A 14,736-nucleotide genomic window follows, 5' to 3' on the forward strand; every position below is an offset into this window, starting at 1 on the left:
GACTTTGGAGTGCTCACTGGATAAACGATGCATTGGATGCTGATCCTAGTTACCTGTGTCTTCATCATAATAAGATGCAGGACAACTGGCATCAATACATTGAATGTATGAGTATGTGAGTTGGAATGCTAAACACAACTTAAGCTTGAAAAGAAACTGAAAGGAAACTGAAGAACTTACCTGGCTCAACTCAACTCAACATAACTGAACTCATTTCAATATAAAGATGTTTTAAAACAAGTGCAATATAAAAAAAAGTTGTTTGTCTACTCTGGGCATATGGAAAGATACACTAAAACTCTGAAATGTATGTAAAAATACAAATAACTTGTGTGGGAGTTTCTCTATTCGACAACCATCACTTAAGAGCTATAGTGATGATACATCGATCTTCCTCAAGCTGCCAGCGCATCTTATACCTTGCCACAGGTATACGACCTGAACTACTACGTGGATCCGCTAGTCAATGCGAAAAGGGTTCCTCTAAAAAGTATGACCATTTTCTACCCATGATGGCTACATGGTTTATGGGAGCTATGGGTTCTCTGAACGCTCTCCCATATCGGTGCTCAATACTACTCTCAAAATATGATACTAGCTCTTTATGTTTAAAAGCATACTTCTTCTGTGATTTGAGATTAGTGCTCAAAAACTTAGCTTAAAGGCTATCTTGGAAATCAAAGTCTCCCCTCTTGCTTCATTTAGAAGCGATTTCTCTTTTCTTAAAACTAGCCCGAAGGCCCTTTGGAAATCGAGGTTGCCTTTCTTGTTTAAATATGGAAATATTTTAAACCCTTTGGGAATATATAGTCCCCATATACGTTTGAAGAAATGAACTTCAAGCTTTACTCTTTACTAAACTCAAAACTTAAGTCTTAAAACAAAGTTAAAACGTTTGCGAAAGACGTTTGGAAAACTGTAAGAACTTCTCTAGACTTTGATCTTAACTAGTCTTGACTTGACTCTTACCTGGTCCTTGAATTGAATTATGGATTAAAGGATTTTGATTTGTGATAGGAAGGATCACATGATGTTTAGGAATGATCTTAAAAAGCTAAACATGAGAAAGGTCACGAAATCACCGTCTTGGAACAAGTCCGCGACGCGGAGGTGTTTTAAATAATTACTCGTGAAATTAAATTTTGAGACAGAGGAGTCCGCGTCTTAACCGCGATGCAGAGAAACTTTTTGGTCACTAGAAGAGCAAGTGCGCAACGCGGACTTGCGTGCCAGATCACCGCCGACTTTTTCCTTCTCCGTTTTATGGCCCCAATTCGCCTAAACTAGACTATTGATCTCAAATTCATTTTAGATTTCGATACCTAGCATATGGATTCAAGAACCTAACTCAAAACAACTCTGTAATTCGACTCAAAGATCTCAGAAACTCCTCATTTCATCCTAATTCAAGATCAACATTAAAATTCTAGAATACATGTCAAGAACATCAACTTCCAAACTCTTTTATGATGAATTTCGCTGAACTAAACATGTTTGGCACGTGGGTGAATGAACCCAACGATGTGTAAGACCCACATACCTTGTAAGATTAATTCCTTGGCAAAATCCACCACCAAATCGCACGATCTTAGCAAAATCTGAACTTTTCTTCTTCTTTCTCATGTTTTCTCTTTTCTCCCAGCCCTAGCGTGAATTTCCAATTGACTAAACTGATCTCATTCTTATTTGACCCTTAATGAATTCACTCAAATGAATTACATTAATTTGATAAGGAAAAGACTAATCTACTCTTCAAAAATTCGCATTAGACTTTCCTTTATCGCACAACCCAACTTCCAAAGAATATAACTAACTCATACGAACTCGAAATCGCGCAAAATTGGCAGCGTTGGAAAGAGCATTCCAAGAGATTTCAAACCATATCTAGAAGTACACCTAACTCATCCTGAGCTATGAGTTGTGGCCGTTTGAAGTTGACCAAAACTCAACTTTTCCTAACTTAAACAAATTTTATTTTTTCCAGATTTTCATTCTTTCCATAAATGCATATTTCCAATTATTAGCTTCTTCCTAGTTATTTCAAATTGTGAGATGTTACAGACATTTTCCATTCAGCCGGCTACCACAAAGATGTATCGTGATTTGAAAGACGTGTATTGGTGGAATAGTATGAAGAAGGGCATGGCAAAATTTGTTGCTAAGTGCCCAAATTGCCAACAAGTTAAAGTAGAGCACAAAATAGAACTTTCGGAATGGAAGTGGGAGATGATTAATATGGACTTCATCACAGGTTTACCAAGGTCTCGCAGGCAGCATGATTCTATTTGGGTTATTGACGACAGAATGATAAAACCAACCCACTTTTTGCCGATAAAGACTAGTCATTCAACAGAGGATTACGCCAGGTTATATATTCAGGAGTTGGTAAGACTTCATGGAGTCCCAGTCTCCATTATTTCAGATAGAGGTGCACAATTTAGTGCACAATTCTGGAAATCTTTTCAGAAAGGTTTGGGTTCAAAGGTGAAATTAAGTACTGCTTTTCATCCTCAGATAGATGGGCAAGTAGAGCGCACTATTCAGACATTAAAAGATATGTTGAGGGCCTGTGTGGTCGATTTCAAAGGTAATTGGGGTGATCACCTACCCCTTATTGAATTTGAATACAACAATAGTTACCACTCTAGTATCCAGATGACTCCATATGAAGCGCTTTATGGGAGAAGATGTAGATCTCTTATTGGATGGTTTGAAGTTGGTGAAGAACGGTTAATAGGACCAGATTTAGTCCATCAAGCTATGGAGAAGGTGAAAGCGATTCAAGAGCGGTTTAAAATGGCACAGAGTCGTTAGAAATCCTACACTGATGTCAGGAGAAAGGTGTTGGAGTTCGAAGTAGATGATTGGGTATATCTAAAAGTTTCACTCATGAAGGGTGTTAGGAGGTTCGGTAAGAATGGGAAACTTAATCCCTGGTATATTGAACCTTATCGAATATCCAAGAGGATTGGCAAAGTAGCTTGATCTTAGGCATATTTATATACCTAAGTAGTCAAAATTGGCCCACGAAGTGATGATGTTTGATGACGATCTTGATTTATTAGCTTGAATTCTAGTTTAACTTGTGATGATTGCATACTTACACATGTGATTAGTTGTTTCAGGAAATCTTGATGGAATATGAATTGGGAAGATGGAAAAAGGAGCAAAAAGATGCAGGAAAATGGCTAGGGCAAAAAAAATCACCAATGACTGGCGCCCTGGTTGGCGCAGCGCGCCACTAGAGGTACTTTAGAGAGCCTGTTGAGATGTACTGAGATTAGCCAGAAGGGAAACCTCAGAGGCGCTGCCCAGGCGCTTTGCTTGGCGTGGCACGCCAGGAGCTAAACGAGTGAAGAAACCTTGAGGCGCGATAAGGGGCGCGACACGCCACCTGTTCTCCGACTTTTCCAAATTTTTAACATTAAATAGGATTCCTAATTTGGGTAGGATTGGTTCCCAACTTTTCCTACTAGTATAAATAGATCCTTAGGGTTCCATAATAAGGGTTCAACTTTTGATTTAGTGTGCAAGGGCAAGAATTCAAGTTTGTAATAGGTTTTAATCCTTCAACTCTTCTATTTTCCGGAAATTGCATGAACCATTATATTTTCTTGTTTTTTAGTAGCATGAGTAGCTAAACACCCTATTTCTGGGGTTGTAGCTATGGATAATGTGTTGAATGTTTGAGGCTTTATGAATTGATTTTCGGTTGTCAATCTAAATTACTTATATCTTCTTGTTTTACTATTTATGCTTGCACACCATAAAATAAATCTAGTGTCTAATCTTAAAATCGAATGAGGAGGGATTAGATAGACCAGAGAATATAGAGAGCTCGGTCCACCCATTATATTGAGGTGATTAGTGTTTAGGAGTGACGCCTAGACGAACACCTTGCTTGGTTACGAAATATGATGAAATATTAATGCTCGCCAGTTAGTTTATTTATCCCTGCTCAACGATGTAGTTAGATGTCTAACTAGGGTAGGCGGCGAGAGGCGAACCACTCAGACCATACTATCAACCCTATAAACCAGTAATTTTAAAACTGAAGTGAATTCTAAGTCGATGATATGATGCATGATATTCAATGTTAGTTGCAGCCCTGGAAATGTTTTAAACTTGCTTGAAACATATTAACAAAGTTGTTCACTATAGGTTACTTTTATTTAGAGCATAATTATTAGTAGGTAATTAACTAAATCATCAACTCTTAAAAAGGTTACTTGGTTACTTTTAGTTGTAGAACTAAGTGAATTTAAGTTGATCATAGGTCCCTTGGGAACAATAACTCATTTCTTAAAGAATCTATATTACTTGCGCGACCACGTACACTTGCGTGTATATTGGGGAGCAACAAGTTTTTAGCGCCGCTGCCGGGGACTTCAAAATTGATTTATACTCAATCTTTTTAAGTCTACGCTTAAAATATTTAGATATTAATTACTTGATCTTAGCTTGTTTATTGCAGGCACTTGACTTTCAGGTCTGGCTAGAAAAGGAGAACTTGTCGAAGCATACAATGAAACTGAATGAGTTCTACGACAGCGCAGAAAGATGAATCAAGGACGAGGAGAATTGGGGTTAGGTCTTCTAGAAAATGTTGAGGATGATAATCAAGACAACTTAAAAAACCCAAAAAACGTGAATAACCAAAGAAACCCAAATAACCAAGGAGCACTGCCAATCGTACCCGCAAGACCAGTCCGTGATGAGGCAGTCCCTCTCACAGCCAACATGGCATCTAGTATTAGGAAACCTCCACCGAGGGGGGGAGAATTTGAACTAACGCAAAACATGGTACATATCCTCCATACTAATGGGAAATTCACTGGTCTCCCCTATGAGGATCCTCAAGTCCATCTTAGAACTTTCATAGACATCACCAATACATACATCCCAATTGGAGTATCATCAAACTATGTAAGGTTGACTTTGTTCCCATACTCATTGTTAAGAGCTGTAAGATGTTGGTTAGATTCTGAGCCACCAAACTCCATCACTTCTTGGGATGATTTAGCAAAGAAGTTCTTGAGTCGATTTTTTCCATCCAAGAAAATCGCGAAGTTGAGAGGAGAGATAATAAACTTTGTTCAAAAGCAAAGGGAGGACATGTACCAAGCATGGGCGCGTTTCAAACAAATATTGAATGCTTGCCCACATCACATGCAAACCAATGAGGTACTTTGTCACACTTTCTTTGAAGGCTTAGACTATAACGCTTGTTCTCTTCTTAATAGTGCAGCATGTGAACAGGCCTTAGCCATAACAAGAGAAGAGTTCTTCGCCTTAATCGATAAACTTTCTGAAGGGAACCAAGGATATGAGGGAGAAATGTCCAGATATCCAACCCAAAAGGCTGCAGGGATCTTAGATGTAGACCAAGCTACTGCCATTAATGCTAAATTAGATGCAATACAACATAACATTACATTGCAATTTAAATAAATAGCTCTAAATCAGGCTCTGGTAAATGTATTACAACAGGCAGCAAATTGGTGTGAGGTATGTGGCAGTGGAACTCATGAAACCGAACAATGTGAGGCAAACCCGGATTCTGTAAACTATGTGGGTAATGCGCAAAGAGGTGGAGTGCAACAAAATTATGGTAACACTTACAACCCTAGTTGGAAAAACCATCCTAACTTCTCATGGGATGGGAACCAAAACCAAAATTAGGTGCAACGGATTAACCAATACCGTTCTCAAGGGACTGGGCAATAATACTACAATCATAACTAAGGCTGAAATTCTAGAGCACAAAAAGAGCTACTACAAAAGCTCATGACTGAAATATGGACCAAATTAAATGCTAGAATAGATAAGCAGGATGAGAACATTAGAAACTTCCAGATGTCCCAAATGAGTTTAGAGAAACAAGTTGCGCAAGTGGAAAATTCTTTGAACTTGCGTCCCCAAGGTGGGTTGCCCAGTGATATTGAGTCCAATTCAAAGCAATTACATGCGGTAAGTACTCGAAGTGGGCTGCAATTAGAGGAACTAGCTCCAAAGAAGAGAGACATTGATGTATCAAACAAAGAAAAGAAAGTGGAAGAGGTAGTGAAAAGCTCCAATATTGAGGCACCTGTTCCTCAAAAGAAATTACCACCTCCATTTCCACAGAGGCTGAAAAAGCATAATGAAGATAAATGCTTTGGTAAGTTTCTCTCTCCTTAAACAAGTTCACATTAATCTACCTTTGGTTGACATTTTGCAGGGTATCCCGAAGTATGCTAAATACGTGAAGGACATTGTGGCCAGCAAGAGGAGACTCACTGAATATGAAACTGTAGCACTTACTAAGGAGTGCAGCTCAAGGATCCAAAAAGATTGCCCAAAAAGTTAAAAGATCCGGGTAGTTTCACTGTGCAGATTACAATTGGGCAAAGTGGTCATGCCCGGGGGTTGTGTGATTTGGGGGCAAGTATAAATTTAATGCCTCTATCTGTGTACCAAAATCTTGGGTTAGGTAATCCAAAACGAACCACTGTCATTCTCCAACTTGCCGATAGATCCACTGCTAAGCCAGAGGGGGTGGTAGAAGATGTGTTAGTGCAAGTAGGTTCATTGATTTTCCCAGTGGATTATGTGTTCTTAGACTTTGAACCCGATTCTGAAGTCCCATTTATCTTGGGACGACCTTACTTGGCTACGGGTAGGGCGTTGATTGATGTAGCAGCTGGTCAACTAACCATGAGGGCACATGATAAGGTAGAGGTATTTGATGTTTACCGAGCTTTAAAATTACCTTCTATTTATGAAGAGTTCTCTGCTATTATGTGGTTGATCGCATAGTAGAGCCACAGTTAGTTTTGCCCGAAGACCCCTTAGAAAGAGAGTTAGTGGATCAACAGTTCGAGGGAGATGCAGAAGCTCAAGTGACTGAATCATGCTTAAATCTAGCAGTAGTAGAAACTCGTAGGACATAAGTGGAGTCTTTAGATCGTGAGTTAGGGCCCCCTCCAATACCATCAATTGAAGAGGCTCCTAAGTTAGAGCTAAAAGCCTTGCAAGCCCACCTAAGGTATGCTTATTTGGGTACTAATGAAACTCTGCCTGTTACACTTTCTGCAGAATTGTCTGAATTACAAGTTGAGGCAACATTGAGAATCTTGAAGCGGAAGAAGAAAGCAATTGGATAACAAATGGTTGATATTCATGGGATTAGTCCGGCATTATGTATGCACAGAATTTACATGGAAGATGATCACAAACCAAGTACACAACATCAACGTCGTCTAAATCCATTGATGAATGAAGTGGTACGAAAGGAAGTGATCAAGTGGTTAGATGTTGGGGCTGTTTACCCAATCTCTGATAGTAACTGGGTAAGTCCGGTGCAATGTCTTCCCAAGAAGGGAGGTATGACTGTGGTAAGAAACGAAAAGAATGAGCTAATTCCTACTAGAACAGTGACAGGGTGGCAAATTTGTATGGATTACCGAAAACTTAATGATGCTACTCGAAAGATCACTACCCATTCCCTTTATTGATCAAATGCTTAACAGGTTAGCAGGCCAGGAGTACTATTGTTTCTTAGATGGCTATTCAAGTTACAACCAGATCTTGATTGCACCCGAGGATCAGGAAAAGACCACATTCACTTGTCTGTATGGTATATATGCTTTCAAACGCATGACATTCGGACATTGCAATGCACCGGTGACTTTTCAAAGGTGTATGATGGACATTTTTCATGATATGGTGGAAGACTTTGTAGAGGTGTTCATGGATGATTTCTCTGTCTTTGGGAAGTCTTTTGATGTATGTCTCCAGAATCTTGATAAAGTACTTGCTAGATGTGAAGACACTAACTTAGTTCTAAACTGGGAAAAGTGTCTTTTTTGGTAAGAAAGGGGATAGTGTTGGACAAAAGGTGTCTAAATCTGGTTTGGAGGTTGATAAGGCTAAGGTAGAAGTTATTGAAAAATTGCCCCCTCCCATTTTTGTAAAAGGTGTGCGTAGTTTTCTTGGTCATGCAGGTTTTTACAGGCGATTCATCAAGGATTTTTCCAAGATTGCAAGACCTATGTGCAGTCTGTTGGAGAAGGAGGTGAAGTTTGACTTCGATGAGATGTGTTCGAAAGCTTTTGAGATGCTGAAGAGGAACTTAATTGAGGCTCCCATCTTAATTGCCCCTAATTGGGAATTACCATTTGAACTTATGTGTGAGGCAAGCGATGTAGCAGTGGGTGTAGTATTAGGACAGAGAAAGAATAAAGTGTTCCACTCAATCTATTATGCAAGCAAGACCCTTGATTCTACTCTAGCGAATTACACAGTGACTGAGAAGGAGATGTTGGGCCTAGTGTTTGCCTTCGACAAATTCAGATCGTATTTGGTAGGTACTAAAGTGATTGTTTTTACAGACCATGCAGCTACTAGGTACCTATTCAACAAGAAGGATGCTAAACTAAGGCTGATTCGGTGGATATTGCTTCTCCAAGAATTCAACCTCGAAATCAAGGATAGGAAGGGTACGGAGAATCAAATAGCATATCACTTATCTAGGTTGGAAGATTTTTCACATGTGAATGAAGGTGAGCAAATCCGGGAAGAGTTTCCGGATGATCAATTAATGGCATTGGATATCTCTCAAGTGCCATGGTATGCAGACATAGTGAATTTGATAGTAAGTGGTGATTATCCTCCGTATGCTACCACCCAACAAAAGAAAAAGCTTAACCATGATGCCAATTTCTACATTTGGGATGAACCATTCTTGTTCAAACAACGGGCAGGGAGAAGGTGCATCCCTGAGTATGAGGTTCACAAAGTGCTGGAAAGTTGTCATGCTAGCCCATATGGAGGTCATCATGGAGGAGAACGCACTGCTCATAAGGTACTACATTCTGGTTTCTTTTGGTCCTCGCTATTTAAAGATTTTGTTGCTTTTGTGAAAGGTTGTGATAGATGCCAAAGGTTGGGTACTATTTCAAGATGACATGAGATGCCACTAAACAACATTTTGGAGGTGGAAATTTTTGATGTGTGGGGTATTGACTTTATGGGTCCCTTCCCACCATTAAGTGGAAACCAATATATTCTTGTGGCTATGGATTATGTTAGCAAATGGGTTGAGGCGGTCGCTCTTCCTTCCAATGACTTAAGGGTGGTGATAAAGTTCATCAAGAAGCACATCTTCACTCGTTTTGGCACGCCAAGGGCAATCATAAGTGATGGAGGTAAGCATTTAGTTAACCATCTTTCTAAGAACCTTCTTGCTAAGTATGGTATTCGTCATAAGGTTGTGACAACTTACCATCCTCAAACAAGTGGCCAAGTGGAGGTGTCGAATAGAGAGGTAAAGCAAATTTTGCAGAAAACGGTGAATGAGCAGAGGAAAGATTGGGCTGAAAAGTTGGATGATACGTTGTGGGCATATCGAACTGCGTACAAGACACCCATAGTGATTTATCCCTATCACATAGTATTTGGAAAAGCATGTCACCTTCTGGCGGAATTAGAGCATCAAACTTATTGGGCAATTAAGAAGTTAAACTTGGACCCCGAGTTAGCCAGTAAAAGGAGAGTCAACCAACTATATGAACTTAAGGAGTTTAGGCTCCACACGTATGAGAATGCCAAACTATACAAAGAAAAAACGAAGAGGTGGCATGACAAGCACATAGTGGCCCGTACTTTCAATCCGGGAGACAAGGTATTACTCTTTAACTCTAGACTAAGGTTGTTCCTAGGGAAACTCGGGTAAAAGTGGAATGGCCCGTTTAAAGTGATTAGGATGACACAACATGGGGCAGTTGAAATTCAAGGTGAGACAGGTCCTACGTTCTTGGTCAATGGGAAAAGAGTGAAGCACTATTTTGGTGAAGATTCGAATCGTGATGGGGAGGTTCTTGAGCTAAATGATGAATGATCCAAGTCGCGTCGTGCCACGACGTTAAATCAAGCGCTACATGGGAGGCAACCCATGAACAATGTGTAATAGATAGGGAGTTCGTGTTTGGAATTTTTGATTTTTAGCATAGTCTTAATTCGTAAAATCTAGGAAGTTCTTTTAGTTCTTAGTTTTAGTTCAATGGTATTTTTCATTCTTTGTAACTTAGTCTGTAATAGTAAAAAAAAAATTATATAAAAAATTGGAGCCAAGCACACTGCTGGCGCGCCGCACGTCAGAGCGGCTTCTCAAGCACACTGAGAGACGCTTCTCAAGCACACTGAGAGACGCTTCGCCTCTCCCATCGCCCCACTGCCCAGAAAAAAAATTTTAACCGGGTTTTGACCCGGTTCACCCCCGACCCACTCCCGTTAAAACCCCTAAATCCTACATTCTTTCCTTAAATCCTAACCGATCCACCTCCTCAAATCCTTCAAACCTTTCTCTATTTTTCTTCCCTAACTCTTCTCCTTCCTCCATTACAACACCAACAAACTCTTATTTTTCCCTCCACCACCTATGAACTCTCCTCTTCCCCACTTCTCCACTACTTACTCTCCAACTTCCTCACTTCCCTTCCCCTTCTAAACCATCATTCCCCCACCATTTTTTTCTTTTTCTCCATTCAACTCACTGCCCTACCCGACTCCTCCCCTAATTTCTCTATTTTTTTGGTTTCTTTAGTTTCTTTTCTTAACAGATTGAGATGGCTCCAAAATCCAAAAATATGGCGGGTTCAAAGCGGAGTAGAAAAGGGGAAGCCTCCGGGTCCTCTAGCGGATGTGAACCGGTCCAAAAATTTGGCAAAAAGGCTTTGCAAAGGTATGGTTGGGAATGGTTTGCATGTCAACAAGAGGCGAAGTATATGGGCGACGAATTTGTGAATGAGGTACGGTTAAAGTCACAATTTCCTGATATATATCAGACTGTTAATGAGTTGGGTTTGCGGTTCATCTTTGAAAATCTGGGAGATCGCAATTTGACGTTAGTGACAGAATTTTATACTAATTGGCTAACTGAAACAAAATATAAAACAGTGCTTGTTAGGGGAAAAGATGTCAAGTTTTCTGCCCAAATTCTGAATTAGTTGTTAGGAACCCCGAATTGTGACCCTGATAAGTTTAATAGCTTGACAGATACACCTTCTTATAGGGATATCCGACATACCTTGTGTGGGGTTGATTCGACTGCTAGGTGGGAGAGGAGTAAGGATACTAGGAGGCATAATACCCTCCATTTTGCTAACTTTAATCAGGTTGCTAGGGTGTGGCTGAAGATAGTATGTAGCGTGTTGTTGCCTACCAAAAATTTGACTGAGGTGACACGGGATAGGGTGGTGTTAGTCTATATGCTAATGAAAGGAATGTCCATTAATGTTGGGGCAATCCTGAGGCAAAATATGATGAAATTTAGGAACAATTTAAGGTGGAGATTCTGTTACGGGGGGTTGATCACCCGTTTTCTGATGGATGAGGGTATTGAAAAGGAAACAATGGACATGACTGTTGCTTATCACCCGGATCTGATGGGTAAGTTAGTAGATGTGACCTGAACTAAGGCACTAGATCTGTCACATGGACCTGTCTTGTCTGCTCAAGAAAGGCAAGCCCGTGATGCCAGTGTCATGGCAAGAATGTTCGGTATAGGAGGGCGTCCGGTTACAGATGCTGAGATGGAAACAATGGCAGAATGATATCCTTTGTCTGAGCGCGCAGCTTTTTTGTGCAAGACTGGTTCTGCCTTTTTAAAGCCTTTGGATGATGATGAGCCCACTGCTGACGAGGCTATGGATGATGAGGAGGAGGTTGCTGATGCCGCTGATAAAGCGAATGCCTTAATGATGCTCGATGACAGTGACGACGAGGCCTAAAGGCCTGAGGGAGTATTCCTAACTCTATACTTTGCTTTAATTGTGCACTGTGGACAGTGCTTATTTTTAAAGTGTGGGGTGGGGTAATATGTCTTTGTTGTAAAGAGTTGTTTACTGCTTTATCGAATCTAGTGGTAGTTTTTAGTTAAATTTTTAATTTTTTTAGTTTGGGTTCCTCAGCATTTGTTTTCGATACTTTTACTGAGAATTGTCCCTTTGAACCGAATAGGACTAGTTTATTGCTCTATCGAGTCTTACAGTCGTCAAAGAGTGACAGTTCCCAATGATGGATGGATGACGATCGTCTAAGGGAAATTAGTCACATAGAAGAGTAGGATTGCGAAAACAACCTTGGCCTTTTGAAACTCTGTCCAAAAAGGTTAGTCAAACGTCATGGGTAGTCATATTTGGAAGAATGCAATAAATTGTTGACCTTGTAACAAGCGTATGTTCTTAGTTTTGACTCAAAATAAAAATATATGGGCTTAATTGTGTAATGATACCGTAATGCAAGTTGTAGAAGCATGTTGGTTGATATATCCTTATATGTGTCATAATGCCTTGTGTGGTGAGAATTGATTGGTTCTTTCTTAACTTGATATCTAGAACTTGCCTTGTGTGTGTTGAATTAGTTGTTTGTATGACTTAAGGAATGTGATTGAGGCGCTTCTTTGAAATAGCCAATTCTTACCTCTACTTGTATGCCTACTATTGAAATCATCCCTAGTAAAGCCCCATTGAGCCTTTAGTCTTGTTTATTGATAAATCACATGATAAGCCGAAACTCGTTGTTTGAGACCAAGTCTTTTGATCCTATGAAAAATACTTAACGCACTATGTTGAGAAGAAAGGTTGGAAAATGTTGGTTGATATAGCTAAGGGTGAATGGCTACATTGTGTGAAAAAGGAAATTCCATTTTGGCCCTGGTCCTTCGCGACAATGTGCACCTCGACTAAAATTGAGGGTGGCTAATTTAGAATTATGCTCGAAACAGTGGCCCTGATCCTATTAAGGATAATGTGTGCCTTACTTGGATTATAAAGATCTATAGTTTGGATGGCCAGTGCGAAGGCATATAGAAAAGAATTTTAAAAAAAATGATAATAAAGAAATAAAGGGCAAATATGGAGCAACAAAAAGGGAAAATAGTCATGAAGTGTGGACTAGGAGGAAACAACAGCTATAAAGAAACTTGTTGGCAAAATAATGGCATGTGCATTAGGGAGGTGTAGTCACTAAAATGATTCCTAAATATTCCCTCCCTTACCTTAAGCCGACATTACAACCAAATGAAAGTCCTCTTGATTCCTTGAGAAATATAATGCGAAGGTAAGAATACACTATGGGCAAGCTTATGGTATGTTGAGGAAAGTAAGAATTTCTTTTGTGAGAGTGAGTGTTTGTTCGAAAGATAGGCCTTATTGATTTTGAAATTGCTTGAGTGAAAGGCTTAACTAAACATAAACAAGTGAAGGCATTTATGGCATGTGTAGGATTATCTAATTGATGTGTGATATGAGTTTGCATTAGCCCGGAAAAATAACAAAAGAGTCATTCTTTGAGCATGTGTGTACTTGGTATAAATGTTGTGAATTGTTGCATCCAATGTGAACTACAAGATCATGGTTAAATATGTTTGGTTGGTTTTAAGGTGGGTTGATAAAGCCAAGTTTGAGGAAAAAGAGTCGATAGTTTAAAGATTGTTTGAGGACAAACAAAATTCTAAGTGTGGGGTGGTGATCTTAGGCATATTTATATACCTAAGTAGTCAAAATTGGCCCACGAAGTGATGATGTTTGATGACGATCTTGAGTTATTAGCTTGAATTTTAGTTTCACTTGTAATGAATGCATACTTACACATGTGATTAGTTGTTTCAGGAAATCTTGATGGAATATGGATTAGGAAGATGGAAGAAGGACCAAGGAGATGCAGGAAAATGGTTAAGGCAAAAAAAACCACCATTGGCTGGCGCACTGGTTGGCGCGGCGCACCGCTGGTGGTACTTCAGAGAGCCGTTGAGACATACTGAGAAGCGCGACGCGCCAGAAGGGAAAGCTCAGAGGTGCTGCCCAGGCGCTCTGGTTGGCACAGCGCGCCGGGAGCTAAACGAATGAAGAAACCTTGAGGCGCGATAAAGGGCTCGACACGCCACCTGTTCTCCAACTTTTCCAACTTTTTAACATTAAATAGGTTTTCTAATTTGAGTAGGATTGGTTCCCAACTTTTCCTACTAGTATAAATAGATCCTTAGGGTTCCATAATAAGGGTTTGACTTTTGATTTAGTGTGGAAGGGAGAATTCAAGTTTGTAATAGGTTTTAATCCTTTAACTCTTCTATTTTCCGGAAATTGCATGAACTATTGTATTTTCTTGTTTTCTAGTAGCATGATTGACTAAACGCCCTAGTTCTGGGGCTGTAGCTATGGATTATGTGTTGAATATTTGAGGCTTTATGAATTGATTTTCGGTTGTCAATCCAAATTACTTATATATTCTTGTTTTACTATTTTATGCTTGTGCACCATAAAATAAATCTAGTGTCTAATCTTAAAATCGAACGAGGAGGGATTAGATAGACCAGAGAATATAGAGAGCTCGGTCCACCCATAAGATTGAGGTGATTAGTGTTCAGGAGTGACACCCAAACAAACACCTTGCTTGGTTATGAAATAGGATGAAACATAAATGCTCGCCAGTTAGTTTCTTTATCCCCGCCCACGATGTAGTTAGATGGCTAACTAGGGTAGGCGGCGAGAGGCGAACCACTCGGACTATACTATCAACCCTATAAACCAGTAATTTGACAATTGAAGTGAATTCTAAGCCGATGATATGATGCATGATATTCAATGTAAGCTGCAGCCCTGAAATTGTTTTTAAACTTGCTTGAAACATATTAACAAAGTTGTTCACTATAGGTTACTTTTATTTAGTGCATAATTATTAGTAGGTAATTAACTA

General features: G+C 39.7%; 1 protein-coding gene across 1 annotated transcript; it reads left to right on the forward strand.

Annotated features, from left to right (window-relative positions):
- Window positions 1–5,787: 5,787 nt before the first annotated feature.
- LOC125813105 (uncharacterized) lies at window positions 5,788–6,798 on the forward strand. Its single transcript, XM_049492618.1, has 3 exons — window positions 5,788–6,160; window positions 6,221–6,231; window positions 6,316–6,798. The coding sequence occupies exons 1-3, from the start codon at window positions 5,788–5,790 to the stop codon at window positions 6,796–6,798; spliced, it is 867 nt and encodes a 288-aa protein (XP_049348575.1).
- The last annotated feature ends 7,938 nt before the right edge of the window (window positions 6,799–14,736 follow it).

This window comes from Solanum verrucosum, unplaced genomic scaffold (assembly GCF_900185275.1).
Source record: "Solanum verrucosum unplaced genomic scaffold, falcon-dt-bn FXZP01001088.1, whole genome shotgun sequence".
Taxonomy (NCBI): domain Eukaryota; kingdom Viridiplantae; phylum Streptophyta; class Magnoliopsida; order Solanales; family Solanaceae; genus Solanum; species Solanum verrucosum.